We start from the raw sequence: 24,547 nt of genomic DNA, 5'->3' as shown, positions 1-24,547 counted from the left end.
CACCCACAATAATACAATATCTAACTTGAACATGCAGTTTGCAATAAACTCAGAGACTAGCTTTGCCGCCACATACAGACAATGCAATACTGGTACCTACCAACTTTTGCTATGCCATCTCAGGTTCATTTACTTGCTCATCTTCCAAGCATGAGCCTTAGGGGAGGGTGGTATATAAATGTAATAAATAAATGCAACATGCCATTAAATGCCAACAATGCTCTTTGATTCTCTGCATAGGGCAAACACATCAACCCCTACACCAAAGGATAAATGGACATATAACTGATATCATCATAAAGAATCAAAGACTGAAAAACATGTAGGGGAACCTGTCAGGACATTCAATGTTTCATTGAAAGGAACTTCAGGAATAAACTAGAAAGGGAAATTGCTAAATTACACTAATCCCCCAAGGGGCTATGCAATACTTTTTATTTACCTTTATCGAGATATGTACTGTCAACTTCCATTTCAATATATCAGAAGCGCTGTGCATGTGTATGAAAACGTATACCTTGAATAAAACTTGGCTGGTCTTAAAAGGTGCCACAGAACACACATTTTGTTTAGTCTAAACATGCGTTTCTGTGGTTGGGATGTACAGGAATTAGACCTTGGTGGAAAGCTTAAAAAAAAAAAAACCCTCCTCTCCCCGTGACCCAGATACCAAGGGTTGCCAGTTGGGAAATTCCTGGAGATTAGGGGGCGGATGGGGGGGGGGCAGAGTTTGAGGGGGGGCCTCAGCAGGGTATAATGTCGAGATCCCGATGTTGCCATTTTCTCTAAAAGACACTGAGCTCAGCTGTAACTCAGGAGATCCCCACGCGTCCATCAGAGGTCGGCGCTCCTCGGTGTGTGGCTTTGGTCGGCCGTGAGCACAGGGCCTGGGGAATCTCGACCAGCCTGCAGGAAAGAGGCGGGCCCTTTTCGACAACTGGGGAGGGAATGACAGCCAGAAACCAGAAGGCAAAAGAGCGCTTGGCTGCCAGGAAAGCCTGGGAAGCGGCCCCAGGAACCAAAAAGGCAGCGAAGGAGGAGCTTGGTCGGCTCTGCCTCCATTTCCTGCGCCGGTGCTCCGGGTTGTTCTGTCGCCTGGGGGTAGGTGGAGTCTAGGCCACGGGCGAGTGGAGAGGACGATGTCCCGGGCGATCCGGAGCCGCTGCTGAGCCTCTCCGGCTTGGACTCCCTTGGGCACTGCCAGCCCCCTCCCCAGTCCCGGCATGGTGGTGCGGCCGCTGCTGCTGCGGGCCCTCATCATGGGCCCCCCTGGGTCCGGGAAGGGCACCATCTCCTCCCGCATCGTTAAGCACTTTGCCCTGAAGCATCTCTCCAGCGGCGATTTGCTCAGGGACAACATGAACAAAAGGACAGGTATGGTGGGGGGGGGGGGCGCGCCAGGGTGTCGGTGGGGGGGCGGTGTTAGTTCGTCGGGTGCGCACCCGCAGGATGCCGCACAGCAACCCACGACCTTCCAGAGGTTGTCGGCTTCTGGAGCCAGTGGCTGGGGGTGTAAGCGCGAAGTCTGGAAGAGCCACCTTGCAGCGCACCTCAGAAGGTATGTTTCCTCCCCCCTTCGCCGGCAGCATTCTTGAGATCCTTACAGGTAGGCAAGGAGCAGAAATTCCACAACCAGCCCTGCAGGGATGGCAGAATGCATCCTTGTGAGAGTCCTTCTGGGAAACTGAAAATGGGTAGCCATTCCAGAATGAATTTGGGTTCTGGGTAGATCAGCTCTGCTGCATACTGTTGTACTTACTGGAGCAACCCACTCGTGATGGTGGTGCTCGATGTGGAAGTGTGAAACGCTTGTGTAACAGTGCCAGTCCTGTGCGGAAGCTGTCTGTCCTTTTGCAGAGGTCAGTAGACTAGAAGTAAAGTTATTGGAGAGGGGTGTGTGCCTGAACATAGGAGGCAGTATTATATGCACTTGACTTGACATATGCAGCTAACATTGGAAGTATGCTAATGAATTAGGAGGTGCCCTTTGGATTGAACCATTAAGACATTAAGTTCTGCTGATACTACTGAGCACTGAGGAGGAGTTGTGGCTCTGTGAAAATTCCTGCCCTAAGCATGCCAAAGGTTCCCGGCTCAGTCTCTGGCATCGCCAGTTTAAAAGAACCAGGTTCTTCCTGAGACCCTGGAGAGCCACTGACAGGCTGGATGGAGTCAATACTGATCTACATGGAGTGATGATGATTCAGTGTGGCCCATTATGCACGGGGGGGGGGGATAACGCACATTCGGGGTGCAATGGCGGAGACTAAAATCACCGATAACGCACGGTGATGGCCGCAACCGGCCACAGCTTCGGTGCATGCCGCTGACAAAGCCGCGTTAGCGAAACGCAGAAGAAAGCGCAGCTTCCGGGTGACCGGGGCGCAACCAGAAGCGGCGCCGGGATCGCTGCGTGCATAATCGGTTACTCTGGGTCTTGCCACCGTCACGCCCACTCCTGTGCATAACTGGTGTGCTTCGCGTTTTCCCCTTCCGCGTTTTCCATGTGACCCGAAATCGCCATTTCGGCGGCCATGCATAATGGGCCTATGAGGCACCTTCATATCTATTCAGCTGTTGCTTTTTGTAGCTCACACTGAAATGTAGCTGCTGAGCTCTTGTTATCTTTGTGGTGTATATATAACTAAGTTTCAAAGGTATTTTAACACATTTGTTGCAAGTTGCTTGGATGGCCTGGTGGCAGAATTATACCATAGACAAATAAAGTCATTTCTGTTTATGTTTCTAATAGCCAAACCCCAAGGCCTCTGGAGGCTTTTAACACATCAGGGCATGAAGACAATAGCTGTGGTTGTCCCCTGCATGCACCACTTAGAATGATAATGCTGCTTAAGGGTTATTTTGTTTTTTATGACCAGGAGACTTTGGCAGAATAATCCATTCCTGATTACATGTAACTCAGATCCTGTTCAATATGGCATGCTGTGGGATTTTAAGGTGACACTTAGTGGCTAATTCCAAGAGAAAGGGCCCAACTTAACCTACAGAGCTTTGCTCCCCTGGACTAGAACACTAAGAAATACAGACATGACTTTTGGACAGTGAATGCACTTCATAATCTGTTTTGGAAAGACAAATTTGCCTAATAACATTGGGGACCTTTGTACAGGCTTCTGTCCTGGATCCTATTTATTTCCCAGCAAGTAAACTGGCTTAGCCCCCTTGTAGATATCAGTGTTCATATAACAGGGTCATTCATAAACAAGATAAGGGTCACATATGGGGGGGGGGGCAAGATTCCCTTTCAGCAGAAAAATATTATGTGTAAATTAACCAAAGAGAAGATTCCTAAAAAACAAAACACAGTTGGGTGAAGTCTACAAATACTCCCAAATGGCAAGTGTAGTGAGAACCAATAAGCTTCATTAAAGGAGACAACAGAGGGGGGAAGCAGAGGGTGAAATGAGCCCTCTCAAATTCTAGAGAATCCTGGAGGAGGAGATTTTGAGGGTGAGGATTTCCTACTACCTCTGATCCATTGTGGATCCTTAGCGGGTCACTTATTGAATGACTTGCAATGTAAAAAATAACCTTGAGGTTTTTGTTCTTTTGCTCGTTTCATGGTAGTAGATGCTGTTTTTTCTGTTCATAGGATGTGTGAATCTATAAGAGGAATAAAATGAAATCAGCTCTGACTTGTGAAAGCTTATTTTGGAATAAATGTTGTTAGTCTATTGTGGCAAAACAAAGCAGAAGTCCAGTGGCACCTTAAAGATTAACACAAATACCTCACTGCAATCAATTACTTATTTGATTGGTCTGGGAGTGACATACAAAAATAAAAAAATTCTTGTGAGAGTCCGACTATCGCAGGGTATGTGGAAAACATACCTGTTGTGGGACTCCATGTTCCTGCCTCCATCTCTGACACATACACGCACTCATTCCCCCTCCCTCCTTGCCTCTCCACCCTGGTCCCTCCCCCCTCAATCCCTCTCCCCCACACCTTGCCTCTCCTACCTACCTCTCCTTCTTGGTCCCTCCCCCACCCTCTCAGAGACATACACACACATATGTTCATGCACACATGCATGCACACATTCTTCTCCCTCCTTACCTGTCACAGCAGCCCTCCGCTGGCGGCTGTGGTGTCTCCCCGCTTCCCAGGCTTGCCGTGCTCCTTGGAGGGTGGGGCCACCTCAGGAAGCCAGGTGCTGTAGCGACAGGACTTCCCAGGCCTGCTGCACTCCAGGACTGGCTGGAGGAGTGGGGCACTGTGGCGGCACAGTGGCCCCTGCCTATTTCAGGTGCAGCGCCTTGCCCTGCAGCAGCTGCATGAGTTGCACAGCGGCCCTGGCCTGCTTCACAGGTGGCACCTCATCCCACAGCATTTGTGTGGGTCGTTCAGCGGCCCCAGCTGGCTATAGGGGTCCTACCTCTATCAGGTTCATAGCTGGTGTCTCAACCTCCTCTGCTGTCAGCCTCCCCACATCTTCTGGCGTGGTCCCTGGTGTGGGGCTATGGACATCACATCCATACCCATTTCCATCCCAGGGAGCGCACCAGAAGATGTGTTCCACATCAAAAATATATGTAAAAGAAAGTAGAGATATAAAATTTGAGAGCTACATACAAAGACTATTTTCAGGACTGATTGCTTTGTAGCTTTCACTAAAGCAGGGCTGGCTGGCATTGGTTCATGGTAATTGGAATCCATGGACATCTGGAGAGCCACAGTTTGGCTACCTTTGCATTAAAGGATGCTGTGTTGTCTTTGTTATTCTCAGGTTTTTTCCCTTTCTATCTTGTTTGTCTCACGTATGGTGCTGAATCAGAGTTTGAATACACATTGCCGCAGTCACAAGTTCATGCAAGTTAAACATTCACTTATTGTCAACAAGTTTACCACTGAAATTAAAGGAGGATCATATTTAGGGAGGGAGGCAAGACAATGGAACAAGACTTGCTGTGGTGATGTGTGCCACTTGCTTTAGGGTGGCAGATGATGGTGTAAGAAATGCTTACTCAATGTCTATCTTGAGAGCTAAGGAGAATGTCCTCATCTTCTCCCTGAGCTATGGCTTTACAGTTTGCAAATGCCAATAAGACTTAATAATAAACATGTAATATAAAATTGTTTCCCCAAAGAAGAATTTCCTTGTGGAATACTCACAACGAAAGATTCTTTTAGACCTGTATTCCATTGCTTGGCAACTGATTCCCTGCAGAACGACATAAATTAGCCACAGTGAGCATCTGGCCTAGTCACATAACAAAACTCCCACGTCGTCCTCAAAGAAGGGACAATTTGTCCCTGGCCTTTTACTGCAAGAGGGCAGAAATACTGAATGAAAAGCAGAAAATTAAAAAGTCTGGAGGGGGAAGCTGTACTGTTCTGTACTGCTGCTGAAATCTAAGAAAGTGTGTCTGTTTTCTGGTTTCCACAGAAATTGGTGTCATTGCAAAGACCTACATTGATCAGGGGCAACTTATTCCTGATGATATCATGACCCAACTGATGCTAAGTGAGCTGGAAACACTAGAGAAGCATCACTTGCTGCTTGACGGTAAGAGTCGTGTTGCAACCCACCGAAGAACTGAAATTGCCCCCGGATAATTCGTTAAGCACTTAGACTATGCTGAGAAACAGTATGTGAGACTTCTCCCCCTCACCCCACCCAGCGCTTTCCAGAACTTAACTCTGAGCCTGAACAATTTCCTGAACTGATATAAATTTTTAGTTAAGGAATTTTCTCCAAGATTTGGGGACACGGCTTTTAGTATTGGTATCTATCCTGTATCAGGCCAAATGGATATCACAGTCCCATGGCCATTTCTGCTGATTCTCTGAACCCCTTTGATAAGGTGTATCTAAACAGTTGAAGCTTGTAGCTGTGGTTCTGCAATTCATGGTGGGAGTTTGTTTTGTATGGAGGCACAGGTACTTGCAAGTCGATTTAACACTTCTCATAGGAGAGAGAAAGCCACAGTGAATATACAAAGACAAGCTTCTATGAAACAACTTTGGGAACTCCCACAATTTGCTGAGCTAAAGAAGACAATTAGAGATACCTGAATGAGGAGGGAATCTGAGTCTGGGGGTTTCCTTGTGACAAGCAGCTGGGCCAACCTCTGTCCTACTTTTTCTCATGTAGAAACGTTTCTTTATGTGAAGAATACCTTGTTTTCTTGTTTGCCCATCCGTCGCAGCAACAGGCATCTCATCAGTTTCAAACTTGCTACCTTTGAGGGATTGTTTTCATGCCAACTAGGGCTGCCAAAGAACCTTTCTGGCATGGCAAAGAGCATGTCTGGCATAGAAGCCCAGCACAATGCAGAAAATTCCTGGAATCTTTCCAGCACGAGGCTCTTCTCAGCCCCATTGGATTGAACACTGTGTTGCTTGAATTAAGCGTGCACACTGGGATACATCCTTTAATCTCTGCATTTCTAAGGAAGCTCATGGGTGGAGGGCAAGCTTCCTTTTCTAATGAGGAACCCCTGAGAAGTTTCCAAGGAATCCTAGTTGTTTGGGGTAACATTTAAAGAATGTTTAATACAGACTTGAGAAGCCTTCTTCACATATTTGCATAAAGGAGAGGAAAGAAAATAAGCTATTAAAATAATTTTTAGGAGATAATAAAGAAAACTGCTTCTTCCAAGGAGCAGTTGAGAATTATTAAATACTTTCCAGTGACTTCATAATTATATTACCAATAAGCAACTGTATTTCTGGCCAGGTTAATCTAATTGCTGTATTGCCTTTAAGAAGTAGCTGTTTTCTCTGTTATCTGGAGAACAGCTGTAAGCCAAGGAAATCTTCAGGTTTCACCTGGAGGTTGGCAACCCTACTGCTTTTACATCAGGCTTCAAGAGCTCACTCCTTTGCTACTAGACTTTTACAGTGACATTTATCATTCCACAGGTTTCCCAAGGACTGTCCCACAGGCTGAAGCCCTGGAAAAAAGGTGTCCAATTGATACTGTGATTGACTTAGATGTGCCTTTTGAGACTATCCAGCAACGCCTGACAGCACGATGGATCCACCCTGCAAGTGGCAGGGTCTATAACCTGGAGTTCAATCCTCCCAAAGTGCCTGTAAGTCATATGTATTTTTCTACATGGTTGCACATGGATTTCACTACATTTACCAAACATTTGGACTGCCCTGTGCCTACTGACCATTCCAGCCGATTGTCATGAATGCAACTGGGCAGATCCTACATCTAGAATTCTGCTATTCACTAATTTTGATCATAACTGGAGCAGACTCATCCTTGCTAGCAGTGAGAAAGTTGCTAAACTTAATTGTGATCTGTACTACTTGAAAACAAAAATCTATGTCAGTCCTTTGCTTTTCCCAAGCCCTTTGAGGAAAGGCTGAGGGACATGCTAATGTTCAGCCTGGGAAAGATGAGGTTGAGAGGGGAAATTATTGCTGTCTTTAAGTATTTGAAAGGTTGTCCGAGGAGGGCAGGGAAAGGTACCTGTTGGCAACATATGTGAACAATATTTGCTAGCTATCAGGAAAACATTTTTCACAGAGTAGTTTAGGAGTGGAATCGGCTGCCTAAGGAGGTGGTGAGCTCCCCCTCACTGGCAGTCTTCAAGCAGTGGCAGGACACTTATCCTAAATGCTTTAGGCTGATCCTGCATTGGGCAGGGGGGTGGACTAGGTAGACTGTTTGGCCCTTTCTGACCCTATGATCCTATGATTTCAGTATCTTCTTAATGAATTGACACTTATGTGACTACACTAAGCTGTTGCCTATGTAGAATCCAGACAGTCCTTCCACATCAATTTTAATTTTACAATAAACATGCACACACTTTTTTCCTGTACCACCTCTGTCATGCTAGGTGCTTATGATATTTATCTGAGGAATAAAAGCCTCATCCAGTATGGAAAACCTAAGTTTTGGCAGTCTTTGTTGCAGAGTGAATTCAGACTCTCAAAGCTCACAGCAACAAATGGCTAATGTATTGTCATGTGCAGGTGTGAGGGGGATTTTTTTCTTATTGCTTATTTGCATAATTTCCCTGAAAAGTAAAATACAGAGCAGGCAAATGACTCCTGCTTAAGATTCTTATTGCCATCTTTCCACCTGTAACTTCTTACTAATATAGGGACTGTCATGGTAAAAGAGTACATGGCTTGTTTGCCAGCCGTGAAGACACATAACATATGCAGAAAACTTAAAATGGAGTATTGAAATTGAACAGTTCAACAAACCTGTCAGAAATCTAAGTGCTCAGTACCTCTGTAGAACCAGCCTGTGTGTGGAGTTCTATTCTGCTTGTCCTTTCCTATTACTAGGCCACTGATGATGTTACTGGAGAGCCTCTTGTTCAACGTGATGATGACAAACCAGAAACGATTATGAAAAGACTGAAATCTTATGAAGCAGAAACCAGGCCTGTCTTGGAATATTACCGGTAAGATAAGATCCTTATTTTTATTAGGTGAAGATCTAGCAAACCAGGACCCAACCAGGATGAATATGTGTGCATGGGTGAGGGTGTTTACTTTACTTAAATTACTTAAATTGGCTGTATTGAAAATGTCTATAACCACTCTGGGGAGAAAAGCAATATAGATACTTTGGATAGAACCTATATATCCAAACACGTACTGATATGTTTGAAAACAATGCTCTCTTGTTCTTCTGAAATCCTTAAGAGAAACTCAGGCAGCTTTGTTTCTTGATGGAATAAGGGAGACGTTTCTGAAAGAAGAACGTGACTCATAAGTAAGCCAAACTTTTAATACTTCTTGTGTTGTTTTTTTCTACAGAAAGAAAGGAGTGTTAGAATCTTTCTCCGGAACAGAAACCAACAAAATCTGGCCCCACGTTCATCGTTTTCTTCAGACCAAGCTGCCTGATGTGAGCCAGAAGGGAAGTGCTGCACCTGACTGAAACAGACCTGGCCCAGGACTGCTATGTGGAAATATCAAGAAACAGCAGCACTTCTGAAAAAACAAACCTCATGAGTACTTAAATCGTGGTGACTGGAAGGGGTTGTGTTATGAAATAATGTGCCATACTGATCAATAGCCCAGTTATCTGTAAAAATGCCCCTTTTCAACTCTGCAATCATCTCATATTTCTAATATCAATTTTCAAGTGGTATTTTCATATTAGATACCATTCATTTTTATAGAACTAATTGAATAAACTGATTTTTTAAAACAGTAGGTAGAAAATTATCTGGCCGTTACCAGGAAGGAGGTGCTGATATGAAATGATTGCACATTTTATCTGTAGACTTTAAAGTTCTGGACCCTAAAGGAAGAAGTTATGATTTTTTCAGAGCCCAGTAAACAGCTTTGAATCAAGCATTTTGCTTTTGTTACTTGCTTCCCTAGCTGCACACATCTCAAATAGGATAAATGACTTAACACTAGCCCCTAGTTTTAACAGTCCTTGACAAAAGCTGAAGTCTGTTTAAAATCAATGCTTGTTACAATAAAAGTACATTTTATTGGCAGATGGTGACAGATCCAAAAGTCAGACGGGGACAGTTTTCCAGGTCTCTTTTCTAGGCTGTGAAACTTTAAGTCACATTAAGGCTTTAAAAGTATTTGTATTTTATATGAACACAGCAAGGTGTCTCATTAAGGTTTCCATAGGTTAAATTACCACTCTAGAAAACCAGTTTGAAGAAATGGCCACTAACAAAACATGGTTGATACAGTAGAACGCAACCAAACCTTGAGCAACTTCTGGAAAGGAAGCTGGTAATATGAAAACAGTCTAAATACAGCAATAGCAGACAAATGTTGTATGTTCCAGCTAAATGGACTGAACCAAAATCAGTACCATAAAATAAATGGTGCTGTCAATTGATAAGCCATTTGCTTACCCCATTACTTAGAGGTTTTGAGACCACCATTCCCTACAAGGAGGCCAGTAGTGTAGGTTGAAGATTTATGATATTTTCTGTCCCAAAGATCTAGAATCCCTGCAATAATTACTGTGAAAATAGAGAATTCTGTATTGGTGGGAGAAAGCCACTATGATCCTAAATTTAGGTGGGTGAAGGCCATATCACATTACATTATACCTTATATATTTTATGAGGTAAAGGTATCCCCTGGGCAAGCACAGGGTCATGTCTGACCCTTGGGGTGACGCCCTCTAGCGTTTTCATGGCAGACTCAATACGGGGTGGTTTGCCAGTGCCTTCCCCAGTCATTACTGTTTACCCCCCAGCAAGCTGGGTACTCATTTTACCGACCTCGGAAAGACGGAAGGCTGAGTCAACCTTGAGCCGGCTGCTGGGATCGAACTCCCAGCCTCATGGGCAGACAGCTTCAGACAGCATGACTGCTGCCTTAACACTCTGCGCCACAAGAGGCTCTTACATATTTTATATGTATACCTAAAATAGAAAGCCTGAACAGAACAAACATGTTTGCAAGTTCATGTTTCAGACTAGTGGCCGCAATAGCAATAGCAAACCCAAATTTGCCCCTGCATAATGTGTGAATTAGTCTCAACTAATTCACTAACTAAATGCATTTACATGGAAGCCCAGTGAACGTAATGGCCAAGTTCATAACTAGCATATAACCAATTTATCCTGAGAGTCCCCAAGCATCTGTTACAATGTTACCAGCAAATCCAGAAAGCATGAGGCTAATTTTGACAATGTAAATACAATGAAACACAAGTTTAAGAAATGAGATATTAGAATACTCTATGCGAATGTGGTTTAAACCACATGATGGTTTCATGCTACTAGTTCATATGATTCAGTTCCTCATATCTGAACATCTCTTGCCTTGAAAACACTACAGGGTTGCCATGGGTTGGCTGAAAAAAAAAAACCCTCCTGTGTTCTGCTTGCACATGAGAAAATGTCTCTTCTGTAAGTTTTATATTCAGAAACCTGAGTGATATCCAACAGACCATAGGAGTTCACGCAGGACATAAAACAGTTTGTGTGGTCAGCGCAATAGTCAGCATAATGCCATATCGTTAAAGACACAATCCCAGAAATGTCAGTAAATCATTACAGAATATGTAACAGTTGTGAGTTGCTCCATTGCTGACTTGTCATTCATTCAGTAGCTAGGTTTGCACACATGATCCTGACAAGGAAGTTGATTAATGATCACAGAAGATGTTATTTGTCCCCTCTCTTTGAAAACAAATTCCTATCAAGTTCATTTCAGTTTATTTACCAAAAAAGGGAAATTTTGTTTTAAAAGTATTGCTGATAAATCCGTAAGTTTTATCACTTAATGTTTTCATGCACCTCTCCTTTGAAATTCCTTTTAGGGACAAATGTAGTCTAACCTATTAATGATTTTGTGGCAATGATTTCAATGCTGCACACATGCAGGGATGACGAAAAATGCATTAATTTCAAAACAAGGATCTCATATAAGCCCAAAGTAAGTGGAGAGATACAGAACCTGGTCAAGATCTCATTCCATATGCCAGTAATTTCAAGTGTGGTTTTTGTAACCTAACATGATGATGATGACCGCTACCCTCAAAAAACTTTTTCCTACAGCAAAGTGACAATAAGCAAGACTAACCCTTCATTTTCTTGCTAAAAGAAGCTAAAAGGCAAAGCCAATCAGTTTTGCATATTGAACTTAAAGGGAAACTGTTTCAGTTCCAATTCTACATAAGGATACAGTTACCTAGATATGTAGTATGTAACATATGAAGGTAGAAACTAGGAGGGTTCTAATGATTAGAAATTAGATTCTGATGCCATTACAACAGATGGAAAGCAAGGAACCATATGTTTAAGAACACAGGTGGAATTTTGTGCAAAGATCAGACCATCTTAGTGTCTGATCCCCTGAAGTAAAAATGTTTCCATCTAAGAATCTTTTCGCCTACATGTGAAACATCAAAAGAAACTGTTACAACTGCAGTGCTAGGGACAGATTTTTGTCTCATATTTAAAGTTACATTTTCATTCTGGGTACAGAAGAATGGATACTTTATCTAGCAAAAGTGCCTATTACTTATAAGCTGTAGGTAATGTCTAACAGGTTCTCTTTGTTTAGTTGGAATGCTGAAGTACTGTTTTCTGAATAGACCACAATATAAAGAAAATCAAGTCAACACCCTGATTTTTAGTTACACTGTCTTCTACAGCCAGTTCTGCTTCTAAACAGGAAAGCCAATGTTCTGTTTTCCTGGCATGAGAAAGACTATAGGTAAAGGTTCATTGTACATAACAGTTCTACTCCATGAACTCACAACATCTCTGGAATCTGATAGCTGGCTTCCCTGTGGTCTGTCATTTCTACCAGAAGAAGGAAGGAACAAGGGAACCAGGGCAAACAAGTTTCAGACTAAAATCTAGCATTATCTCCCTGATGATTCTGGGATTGATTCCAACTTTGCCCCTACAAAAGCTAAAATGGCGCTGTCACTAGATGGCAACAGCCCATTCATGTCTACAACTTGTCTCTACATCAAGGGTGATTAAGCAGAGGCAACAAAAGCTATAGTATGGCAACTGGATGACTGCCCAAGGAGCAGAAGGGTGGAAGATGGCGGTGACTTCCTGCTGGAATCATGAGAACAATTTTCATGTAAAGGTGACAGAGACTGAAGCATATGGAAAACACTTGGAGACCTGGAGTTGAAAACCAATTCCTTAGATACTGAAGATGTTTTCAGCTGAAGACTTGCCTTGCTGAGCTTCACACGCAATATAGTTAGCTATATATTGCAAAAAAAAGTTCCATTTGGATTTGGCACTTAAGTTCTCTTAAATACTCAACTTAAAAAAATTATCACAATCATTCTTTGGGTACAAAAGTAACCAGCTAACGCTGATCTCTCTTCCTTTCTGACTGACCCCTGGTAACCATTCCCTTATTTTAGGAAAGTCAGCTTTTCTGCAAGAACATTTCTAGAAAATATTGTTTTCACATTCAGGCCTGGGCAACTGTTGCACTTGCACATCAGGTTAATGTCAGAACAACACATACAAAGCCTTTGGCCAAAAGCAAAAAATTAAAATGTTATCCTTGCAACAGAATTAAAAGACCAGCACTCCACCCCCCTACCCCCTGGCCATCCAGATCAGCAATGTTGCTAGCAACCACTGATTTATTGCTATTCATGATAAAAATCAGATTTGAGCGCTCACAATGCAAGCAACAGGATGTATAACAATGATCTCAATATCCAGATATGGGCATGTCTTATAAGATTAAAGCAGATTCTTCCTTGGATCAACCACTTTTAAATATTGCAACTGTGCAGATTTTCCCCCATACTTTGATTCCTAAAATTTAAAAAGGCAAAATTTAGAAGTAGCAGAAGAAACCTCCAGTTTCACATTCAGCAACAGACAAGAATCCCTCTCCTAAAACATGAAAGAAAACAAATACCCTAGCAGCACATTTTCCAAATGAAGGACAAGTGTGTTTCTGGATTACCCTCTCTCCAAAAAACAGCCAAACTAAAGTGCAGCACCCTTAAAAATCAGTCTCAATAAAGTCAGAATGTTCTTCTCTTTGCAATAAGAACAGCTGGGCTTGGGCGTACTATACAGTATCCATCATTTTGGGTTCTTCCTCATCCCTGTGTACCACTGAGTTCCCGCTACAGCCTTGAAGCATCTCTGCATTCTGTAACAAAGAGCATAAAGACCAGGAAGTCACTTCTGGGCAAATGTCTCACTCAAAATGATGTCAAGATGGTGATGGAACAAACTTCCTGCCCCCCTCTTGGCCATCTGGGACTTTAATACCACCCCAAAAGCAAGTGTCAGCCATCCTATTGGTATTGTAGAAACATTCAAAAGAGGAATTTTTTACATATGAACGACTACTAGACATTTTTGAGAGCTATACTAGCAGCAGCTTCCCAGAAGCCAACAAGGCAGCTTTGGAACTCCATTCTCCTCACCTCCATTTTACCTGAATAACCATTCTGTGAGGTAGGTTAGGCTGACTGCAAGTGGCTGGCCCAAGGTCACCCTGCAAGCTTCCAGGCAAAGTGGGAATCTGAACCTGGGACTCATAGACTGTAAGCTGTACTTCAATCACTACAGCACTCTGATGAAAACGTTTCTGTTAAACTCTGTTTTTGTATTCATTATTTTCCAAGTGAGCCTCTTGTGGCGCAGAGTGGTAAGGCGGCAGACATGCAGTCTAGAAGCTCTGCCCATGAGGCTGGGAGTTCAATCCCAGCAGCCGGCTCAAGGTTGACTTAGCCTTCCATCCTTCCGAGGCATACACACTGTAGTTAGGTTGTACAACTCATAGTGCAATTTAAGCTCTTCTAAGTCCAAAGAAGTCTTAAAAGGGTACAAACTTTGCTTAGGATTGCATAATTTCTTAACTTCTTGAGGCTCTGGCTCTAATAGTTTTCATTCCTCTGTCACACTGACAACATCATTCTCCACTCAGCAGAAGGGGAGATATAATCATGCTAGTTGGGACAAAAAAAAGGGGGGGATAGCTAGTTAACAGCAATTCTTGGATGGTTTGGATTTGGCGAGTTCTCTGAGTAAAGCTACAGAATCCAGAAAGCTCCAAGTGATCATCAATTTGACATACAAATGGGTTTACTGAAGACCCAGTATTTTCAGCCAAATCCCCTACAGTAAGGAGCTTTTTGCTTAGAGAAAAAAAATTTAAATGCAATTCTTCTTGTGGGATCTTTCCCACAAGAATTCCATGTTAATTACATTTTATTTCTAATTTCTGTTTCAGTTTTTATGACTGGTGCAGTGTGAATCTGTGTATGTTAAGGCTAAATGTTAAATAGATGAACCACTGGGGTGTTGAACATGTGCCTGGCTTTACGTACAGCTGGGGAACTTGGAAGTGATCATGATACACATTCACTCCTTCATGGTGTTAAGGGCTTTTAACATACAAGCACTAGGCCTTGCTATAACCTGATATTCACAGAAACACTGCCTTACTAAGTTGGCACAATAATGAGAGAAGAGAAAAGAAACAGAAAAAGATAAAAGAAACAGCGTTTTCCCATGTCAGTAAACTGCATTCAAAACAAGACCTACCTGTGGAAAAGATGCAAACCCTCCTATAGAATTCAGGCTTGTATGAACTGAAGGATTCTGAACAGACATTGCTTGAAAATTTTGGGACTGCGAACAAATTCTTACTCTTGATTTGAATGCTTCAAGTTCATTTTTAAAAGCCTCCAAATAGCCTTCTTCCCCCATCTGTCAAAAAGGAAGTCATGAGTCATAAGTAATTATGTAGTTCTCAGATTTCATGCTCATGCCTGCAAATACTCTGTACTAAAAAAAAAAAAAAAAAGAGCCCTGCCCAGGTAATCTCCACAATGTGCCCAAAAGCTGAATGCAATGACTTCTAAAAATATGACAATTCAGTAAATTCATGTAATTTTGTCTTTGTTTTGTAGGATTTGTCCCCTCTCTCCACTAAGTTGTTCTGGTTTTTTTTGGTTATAATGGTCAGCCAATGGTTATGTAAATAGCACAGTCCTATCAGTAGCCTATGGAAATCTCATTCTACTACTTTGCTGACTTCTAAAACTTCCGCAAACATTGCCCACCGACTGTGAAGTAATGTTGCAAACAGAAGAACTAGAAACTGTCTTCCTTAAAAAAACAAACCAACAAACAAATACTAGATTATAAGGAAGCTGAATTCTGCACCATCATACATTCTCTGCATGTACCTAGCCTTGCTGGTAGCTACTGTTGCATACAGCCTATAAAAAGAAATGAAACATGAAGGCATGGCCCTCTCTCAAACTACTCACATACTAAACTTAACTTAATTATATGCATAAATCTTTTCTCCAGTGAGAATATAAATATAAGTACGACTTGCAGGGTAACTTTGTGACTTGATAATATGGAAAGTGCCTTCTTGAATACCAAGGAATGAAACTGGGTATTAAAAGACAGAGTAACATATATTCCCAAGTGTCCCTCCTTGGAGCTTAAGGTTTTCATTCACAAGTGCATTTAACAACAAAACCCAGGGCTTGACGTGGAAACAGATATTTTCCACAGCTACCCATAACACACAACCAGTGACCTGTGAATATTTTCAGACTTCAGTTTGCTTTGCTGTGCTCAGGCTAAACACAGTCCAGGCTCCACCATTTTATTTTGAGAAATGGAATGCAGCACAGTGGCCAATCAGTTCCCCTGGAGGATCCACAACACGTCTTCCCCTGATGTTGTCTCCAGGATCTGGAATTCAGAGGTTTAGCGCCTCTGAATGTGGAAGTCACCATGACTTGTAGCCATTGATCTGCCATGAATCTATCTGGTCCCCTTTTAAATCTGTTTATTCTTGTGGCCATCATTACATCCTCTGGCAGTGAATTCCTCATATGAATCACTCTGTGTAAAGTAGTATTTCTTTTTTTCTGTCCTGAACTTACTGCCCATCAGTTTCATTGGCTACCCTTGATTATTAGCATTTTAAGAAGGGGGAGGAAAATTTTTCTTTGTGAACTCACTCCACCCCATGCATAATTTTATAACCCTCTCTTATATCCCCCCTTAGTTGTCTCTTTTTTAAACTGAAAAAGTCCTAGACTCTTCAGCCTTCCATCATAGGGCAGGTACTTATGAATAAATTAAATAGCAAATTAAATAGCTAATTAAATAGTAAATTAAATAGTACTGGTCAGAATACTGATCCTTGTGGGACCTCACTGCTTACACCCCTCCAGGTTGAAACAGGAGATGGCACAACAATTTAGTTAAACTATAAAACACTGGTTTATTCTGAACATACTGGGCTTCTATTACCACCACTAGAGTCACCAGTGTTGCTTTCAGTTTCCAAATTTATGAAAGTTTAAAGACCAAGACAGATGTATGAACTAGGCCATAAGCACAAATTCTCCAAAACTACTCAAGCAACCCCACCCCCAAATTAAAAAAGAAAGCACAACTCACTGTAGCTCTTTGGAAAAACAGACGAAAACAGCCTCGTGGATCCACATTACAGCTTTTGGCCATTTCAATAATGAACTGCATCACAACTGCTTGGTGGGCTACTTGCTCCATCAGAGCTCCTTTCTGACAACAAGATATAAGCACAAAGAAGAATCAAAGCAAGATCAAAGGAGGAGATGCAGCAATCCTGGTAGAGCTTCAATTTGCAGCTCAGTAAGGATGTTGCAAAACCTGCAAAAAGACACTAGGTAAACTAGCTGTTGGCCAAGAACAAACGGTGCTGCTTAAAAATGAATGTACCATTTCTTAAATGGCGGCTTGCATTTAATTTATAGTTTATAGTCTAACAACATCATCACATCGAGAATATTGTGCATTGGAGGGTATTCCTTTAGGGAGAATCCATCTCCCCATGATGTTCCAGTGGAAGTTGAGTTCTTCAGTTCTTCTTCTGGGAAGGCCAGTTGGTGGGTAGTAAAGATGTTATCTTCCTGGCCTCAACTATAGGCCTGGTGGAATAACTCTGTCTTACATGCCCTGTGGAATTGATCAATGTGGCTCAGGGCCCTGATCTCAGCAAGAAGAGCATTCCACCAGGCCAGGTCCAGGGCCGAGGAGGCCCTGGTTGAGGCCAGTCTCACTTCCCTGAGACCAGGGACCCTGAGCAGATTTGGATCATAGACTGTAGTACTCTTTGGTGGGGGGCGGGCACAGTGGGAGAAGTGGTCCTGCAGGTACGATGGTCTCAGATTGACCACAATTATCACACGATGACAGGCTGTTGGTAACTCTCTGGATTTTGCATGCTTGCTCCCAAAGTGTATTAAGATATCAAGAAAACCAAAAACATATTAAAAAGGGACAGTTGAGTTTATCTGTAAGGAAAGTCTTGGCTTAGAATATAGACAAAATAAAGTGGAAAACAAGCTTCCTTCATATCAAAGAAGGAGACTATTTAAGTAATACCTGTTCAGCTTCTAGATGGAAACACCATAAGAGGAGATATTTAGCAGTTTCTTCACAGACAAGGTAGGGATGTTCTGAGAGAAATCGCTGACTGTCAAACCATCTGCTCAACATGCCTGGAAAAACAATAAGAGGTGATCAGAATAACTGATTTTGCAAAAATGTTTCAACAGAAGTTGAGCCCAACATTGGCCATCCAACTGCTATAATATAGGGGAAACTACTTCACTGTATTCTTCCTTACACACAAAAATAGAATGCATTAACCAACACTTGAGTGATTTAACTGAAGGTTATGGTAATCAAGATCAACATCAAGCTACCTGTACGTACCAAAATGCCTAATCTTCTGCTCATGTTTCTGAATGAAAGATTCAGATGCATCTTCTTCTGTTTCTTTTCTTTCTTTTTGATTAATGAAACTCTAGTAAATAAAATTTTAACACTGATGAAACATCCAACATTTCACAATATTTTAGTAAATGAATCTCACATGGAAAAACTATCATAATTCAACAGTCACATATCAATGGAAACTGCAAAGAACAAAAAACCAACAAACCTGACTAGACTTGAAAAGCTAAAGAGCTATTTCCCAAATAACTTTTTTAGTTGTTGCTGTTAAGGACAAGGGACTGGAGAAAATAGAATATTCCCTTTGCTAACTATTTCCGGTCCTAAATTTGTACTACAGTCATACATTCATACATATGTATAAAGGACCTAGAAATCCAATCCATTAAATAGTTTAATTGTATAGACAAAGGATTTCCACCTGAAGAGCACAACTTTCTTGCCTCTTTCTTCTGATGTTGCATGGAACAGCAATTCAGAGGACTCTGGGTTACAGACAGAGGGAGACGGGAGGAGAGAACTGTTCCATGAGTGGAAACAATTCTGTCTATGTAAACACTCCAGTGGATCCAAGCCATAGGGAATTAATCTATTCTACCACACTGGCTAAAATAGCTTGCGGATCATATTTTGTGCCTGCTCTTGTCTTTAGTGCATGGAGTCTGTTCTCCATTCCCCATACAAACACTCAACAAGATTACTTCTGGGAAGCAGAAAGACAAAAAAACTTTATCAGTCCAAACTGAGTGAGTTAGACTCACTCAAGCCAACTGAAAGTAAAAAGCTTATGTGCGCATAACCAAACACAGAACTAAGCAATAAATCCAGAAATTATGCAGTTAGCATTTGATCAGCTCTGCTCAAGATCACTTGGAGAAAAAGCCCACCTCTTGCTTCTAAGATTTGGATCACTGTAACTGTAATGAATGAAATAGTTATCACACATCATATTTCTGCTAATTTAATCCTAACTTCCTCCCAATCATACTCTTATTTGTAAGAAATACAGTGACAGATTGCACAAAGATTCAAGTTATAGGTGCTATATGCCTACTTTAAAAATGCTCTGCAGTATCTATACCTGATGAGCCTGTGTTACTGTGTTTCAGAAACTGAATTAGTCCTTACCTTATTAAATACTTCCTTGCTAATGAAATCTACATTCCACAGATCCTGCCTTTCCCGTTGCCTTAACACTTCTTCTTTCCGGCGCCACTCTTCTTCACTATACCTCAGCTCCGCAGCTGCTGCCTGTGCTTTGGCATGCTCTTGGTCTAAGGACTCTGAATTGTGCAGTGCTAAACTGCCAAGTTTCTGCTGAGCTTCTGCTAAATTCCATTTGCATTCCACAGAACTCTTCACAAATTCCTTTTGTTGCTGGCAGGCTATTTCAATCCCATCCTTATAAATCTGCATTAAAAAAACCCCTTTAAATTATTTCCATATAAAACAAACTTGTTTATATAACATCAGCAAACAGGACAGTCTCTTTAAAGACACTCTTGCATAAGAGATTATGTACTAAGCAGTTACATAAGATTAGTGATTTGTTGCTATGAAATCATATGGAAAATCATGCATGTGAATTTTGATTAGAAAGCCCTTCATGTACTCCTTTTCTACCAATATACACACTAACACAAGCAGCCTGACAGTCGATCACCAAGGTGTCTCGGTGGCTTATGGCCTGTTACACTTGAAATAGGACTTTTGCTCTAATGATTTCACATTTTAATCCTTCTCATATAAGAACCCTCTGAGGCGATCAGTGAAATTACTCTTTTGAAGTAAAAAATAACAGGTGGCATGGACCTTTTCAATATGTTATGGCAAAGGTATCTTTGCCTGGGCAAAGTAGCCTAATCTAATGAGCCTATCTCAAAATGAATGAGCCTATTCTTATTCAAGGAAAAGGGTAATTCAAAATTTGACACAGCAGTATCAAGATGCTAAAAATTATTCATTCCAATATCGTGATCAGATAGCAATTATTGGCCACTGCAAAAGCAAGAGCTTGTCTCCCAATCACGTAATTTTAGAAGGAAATTCCGCATGATTATTGTCTTTTCCCAAGTTAAGAGTCCAAAAACATTATTTCTTGTACACAAGGAGAGATTCGGACTGGCTGCTACAGCTCAGCACTGCTCTTCTGAAATGTAGGGCCACTTTTCTTATAAATATATCTATTCTATGAAAGTAACATCAGACAGAAAACAGCCTCTTCACTACTGGGAGGACTGGCAAATACACCGGAAGATAGAGACAGAGTTCAACGAGATCTGAAGACAATGGAAAAATGGGCAAATGAGAACAAGATGCAATAAAGTTCTGCATCTGGGTCAGAAAAATGAAAAGCATGCCTACTGGATGTGGGATACGCTTCTAGGTAACACTGTGTGTGAACGAGACCTTGGGGTACATGTGGATTGTAAACTAAACATGAGCAGGCAGTGTGATGCAGCGGTAAAAAAGGCAAATGCCATTTTGGGCTGTATCAACAGGGGCATTACATCAAAATCACGTCATAGTCCCATTGTATACGGCATTGGTCAGACCACACCTGGAGTACTGTGTGCAGTTCTGGAGGCCTCACTTCAAGAATGATGTAGATAAAATTGAAAGGGTACAGAGGAGAGCGACAAGGATGAACTGGGGGCAAGGGACCAAGCCCTATGAAGATAGGTTGAGGGACTTGGGAATGTTCAGCCTGGAGAAAAGGAGGTTGAGAGGGGACATGATAGCCCTCTTTAAGTATTTGAATGGTTGTCATTTGGAGGAGGGCAGGATGCTGTTCCCATTGGCTGCAGAGGAAAGGACATGCAGTAATGGGTTTAAACCAGTGGTCCCCAACCTGCGGTCCGTGGCCCGCTGCCGGGCCGCAAAGGCCAGGGCACCGGGCCGCGGTTCCCTCTCCCCCCCCCCGCAGTAAAAAACTTCCCAGGCCGCAAGCCTGCGGCCCGGGAAGCTTCTTACTGCAGGAGGGGGGGGAGAGGGAATCAGGGCCGCGCAGCGCGCGCGGCCGTCGCCCTGCCGGTCCCCAGCTGAAAAAAGGTTGGGGACCACTGGTTTAAACTACAAGTACAACGATATAGACTAAATATCAGGAAAAAAAATTTCACAGTCAGAGTAGTTCAGCAGTGGAATAGGCTGCCTAAGGAGGTGGTGAGCTCCCCCTCACTGGCAGTCTTCAAGCAAAGTTTGGATACACACTTTTCTTGGATGCTTTAGAATGCTTTGGGCTGATCCTGCGTTGAGCAGGGGGTTGGACTGGATTACCTGTATGGCCCCTTCCAACTCTATGATTCTACATTTTGGTAAATCACATTAACCAATTTGGAATAAATATTACTGAGCAATTCCATACTTCTTTAGCAGACAACAGAATTAAAATCCTAATTTTATTGGTAAGCATACACAGTTGGTAAGTACAACAAAATTTTAAACTGTTTGCATGTGTGTGCTGTAAAGTCACAACTGACCTGGTAATTCAGTAGGGTTTTCAAGGTAATGTCAAGATCAGCCTGACCTGGGCTATCCAGATCACAGTGATCCAGAGAGTTCCATATGTGACTAAGTATATGATGGTTTGCATATTTTACCTGGCAATATGCTCCACTGAATACAATGGGGCTTCTTTCTCAGTAAGCATACATGACCCCACTCTGCATGCAGTATCATGGAAGCAGATCCCCATTAAATTAAAAGGTTACCTTCAATGTAAATCAGCAGTATTGGGCTTACTTATATTTCAGTATTTTATGTAACAGTCAAATTCACACAAAGGCTGTGAGATGCTGCATATTCAATAATTACTTCTAAATTTCTTATTTTGTGCTCATTCAATATGCTCAGAGACAGAATTTGCTATCTCCCCCACCAACCTCCAGGATGAATAGTGGTTTGGAGAAATGCTATTTTCATAAACAGACAATAACAAAATGATAAAATTCTAGCAGACCAATAGCCTGTTCTTGTTTACCATTTCATTTTGTTTTGTTTTTAATAGCGAACATAATAACATATTTGCAGCCTTCAGTGACATGGGGGTAAGTGAGCATCCTTTAGTCTCTTACAGAAATAGAAACAACACAACACCAATGCACTGTGAAGAAAAGGAGGCAAAGGGGCAAACTCTAGGAGGATTTAATAAGTAAAAAAGTGATATTTCCATCTCTTCACAGTTCCCCTGTCTCTTTCTATAAGCCACGAACACAGCCACCCACAAACATTCTGCATATAATGCAAAACTTAATTACTCAGGAGAGCATTTTTGCACAAGTAATTCAGATATAATGAAACTATTCAAAAAGATGCTTTAATCAACTGATAGGGATTGTGGCCTCTACTACTGTGTATAACAGTGGTTCCCAAACCTTTCCAGGCTGTCACTCACTTGGCTCCCAAGCCACAACCCTAGTGCTCCCCCCCCAATATGAACACACACCTCTTTGCTGGTGGTAGGACTGGAAAAATATATAAGACCTTTGTAAAAGTCATTTGTAAAAGCCATTCTGGGTCTTCATTGGGAACACAGACAGGAAAGGAAAGGACAGAAAGAGAGACGGAGGCAATGCAAAATCTCATTGCCAGGAGCAAGCAGGAGAAGGCTTTTCCAGCCTCCCAAAGATGAAGACTTTTGGGGAAAGATTGCCTACCCTGGGTTAAGAAATTCCTGGAGTTCTGGGGTGGAGCTGGGAAGAACAGAGGAGAAGAACAGAGAAGGAATTCAGCAGGAATGTAGCCCCATTCAGCCCACCTCCTGAAGTTGTCATTTTCTTCAGGAAGCTAAGCAGGGTTGGGTCTTGGTCAGCACTGGGATGGGAGACCACCAAGGAAGTCCAGGGTCGCTACTACCCAGAGATAGGCACTGGTAAGCCACCTCAGAACATCTCTCACTAGGAAAATACAGCCGCAGCAGGAAGCGTCAGACTGTTGCTCCCCCTGCCCCAAAATTCTTCCCCTTCCCCCTATTGCACCAAAATTTCTCACCTCCCCCACCCTTACCACCCACTTTGGGAACCCCTAGTATATATAATGCACTGTTGCTCTGAATCAGATCTTACTGTATAATTCCTGCATTGTTCAATATATCATATTAATACTTATGCTTTGTTTCAGCTCTGTTTTCGTATTTCTGCAGTCCTAATCTTATTGTATCACTGGATGACTAGCTCATCCTGTTAATGGTATTCACTGCCATGAGTCTCAGTGAGAAAAGGAGCCTGTGTATTTGAATCTTCTAATATAAATAAAAAGTCAAGTCTTTGTGCTTGATGGTCTGAAATAGGACTCACTCAGTTAGAACAATAGAGCAGATTTTGGCCCTGACCTCTTTTCCTTGAGAGCATCTAAGACGCAAAGGAAGGCGGCCAAGGCTAGACCCCTCCTCTATGGGGCCTTGGCCCACTTTTAGCTGAGAAAACAACAAAAGAGGTGTCCTGCTGGATCAGAACAGGCCCCTGTTTAACACTGTGTCACACAGTCTCTCTCTCCCCGGCTTCCAAAAGCCAGTACTGACAGGATACCATCCGAGGAAGGGAGGAGATGGCCAGCACTCCCCTTCCATCCATCATGCCTGCACAGAGGAAGCAGCCACACCCCACAGAGGCTGAAACATCTCTAGCTGCTTCCGATGGGGGTGGGGGCGAGGGAGAGTTGGGGGCACAGCTCCTGGAAGAAGTAACAAGAGCCAGAACAACAAGGCCATGAAATGATGGAGAACTGGGGAGAAGACACTAAGCTGCCCCTGGTCTGCGGCGCGTTACAAATCCGCCGTGTTTCTGAAGGATTTTGCCAGCCAGCAACAATGCTGGACGAAACGGCGGCCTGGCTTTGTTTCTGAAAAGAGTAAAGGACTTGCATTAAAGGAACAGCCAACGGGCAGCCCTGCTCACTGAACTGAGCGGGGTCGAAGCAATCCCTTTGTGGGGGGCCTGTCCGAAGCCTGCAAGGAGGCAGGGCCCCGTTCCTCTCGGGCACGATACCAGGGTCGACGCCGCCCTCCTCCCCGTATTTCGGGGCCCCTGGGTCATGACGTCTCATGGGGCGGGCGGGGGGGGGGAGTGGCGCTGCTGCACGGAGAGAGGCAGTACCTGCGCGTCAGGCGGCTGCAGCTCCTCTTCTCGACTCGGGCTAAAACGATGGGAGCGCGGCGGCCACAGCGCCATCCCCCCACGCCGTGACGACGGGCAACACCAGGACGCCCGGGCACTGAGGCACGCCGGTCCCCGGGACCGTTATGGACCCCGCCGGAAACTGGCCGAGCGACTTCCACCCACAACAAAGCGTCCTCTGCTTATGACTTCATCGAGAGGACCCGCTTCCCGGGCTGCTCACGTGACCATAACAGTGCGGGCCGCGAGGT

The 24,547-nt window shown here is 43.0% G+C and overlaps 2 protein-coding genes across 2 annotated transcripts; one reads left to right on the top strand and one right to left on the bottom strand.

The window, feature by feature from the left end:
- The first annotated feature begins 873 nt into the window (after positions 1-873).
- Positions 874-9,298, top strand: AK3 (adenylate kinase 3). The gene is made up of 5 exons (XM_077344936.1): positions 874-1,374; positions 5,409-5,528; positions 6,887-7,059; positions 8,279-8,397; positions 8,756-9,298. Exons 1-5 carry the CDS (start codon positions 1,224-1,226, stop codon positions 8,877-8,879), a joined length of 687 nt encoding a protein of 228 aa, XP_077201051.1. The 5' UTR covers positions 874-1,223; the 3' UTR covers positions 8,880-9,298.
- CDC37L1 (cell division cycle 37 like 1, HSP90 cochaperone) lies at positions 8,706-24,493 on the bottom strand. Its single transcript, XM_077344935.1, has 7 exons — positions 24,276-24,493; positions 19,312-19,593; positions 18,163-18,253; positions 17,830-17,945; positions 16,864-16,986; positions 14,977-15,141; positions 8,706-13,573 (listed from the first exon to the last, which is right to left on the bottom strand). Exons 1-7 carry the CDS (start codon positions 24,348-24,350, stop codon positions 13,490-13,492), a joined length of 936 nt encoding a protein of 311 aa, XP_077201050.1. The 5' UTR covers positions 24,351-24,493; the 3' UTR covers positions 8,706-13,489.
- Between the last annotated feature and the right edge of the window lie 54 nt (positions 24,494-24,547).

This window comes from Paroedura picta, chromosome 7 (assembly GCF_049243985.1).
Source record: "Paroedura picta isolate Pp20150507F chromosome 7, Ppicta_v3.0, whole genome shotgun sequence".
Lineage (NCBI taxonomy): Eukaryota > Metazoa > Chordata > Lepidosauria > Squamata > Gekkonidae > Paroedura > Paroedura picta.
This window is presented reverse-complemented; position numbering and strand designations above follow the sequence as displayed.

Bases quoted from the DNA above. Each gene is read 5' to 3' on its own strand.
- CDC37L1 (XM_077344935.1), bottom strand. From the start codon at position 24,350: ATGGCGCTGTGGCCGCCGCGCTCCCATCGTTTTAGCCCGAGTCGAGAA. The intron at 16,987-17,829 runs GTATTACTTAAA...TCTTGTTGTCAG, and splicing joins TCCATCTAGAAGCTGAACAG to AAAGGAGCTCTGATGGAGCA. The intron at 15,142-16,863 runs GTGAGTTGTGCT...CCTTTTTGACAG, and splicing joins TGTTTTTCCAAAGAGCTACA to ATGGGGGAAGAAGGCTATTT.
- AK3 (XM_077344936.1), top strand. From the start codon at position 1,224: ATGGTGGTGCGGCCGCTGCTGCTGCGGGCCCTCATCATGGGCCCCCCT. The intron at 1,375-5,408 runs GTATGGTGGGGG...TGGTTTCCACAG, and splicing joins CAACATGAACAAAAGGACAG to AAATTGGTGTCATTGCAAAG. The intron at 5,529-6,886 runs GTAAGAGTCGTG...ATCATTCCACAG, and splicing joins GCATCACTTGCTGCTTGACG to GTTTCCCAAGGACTGTCCCA.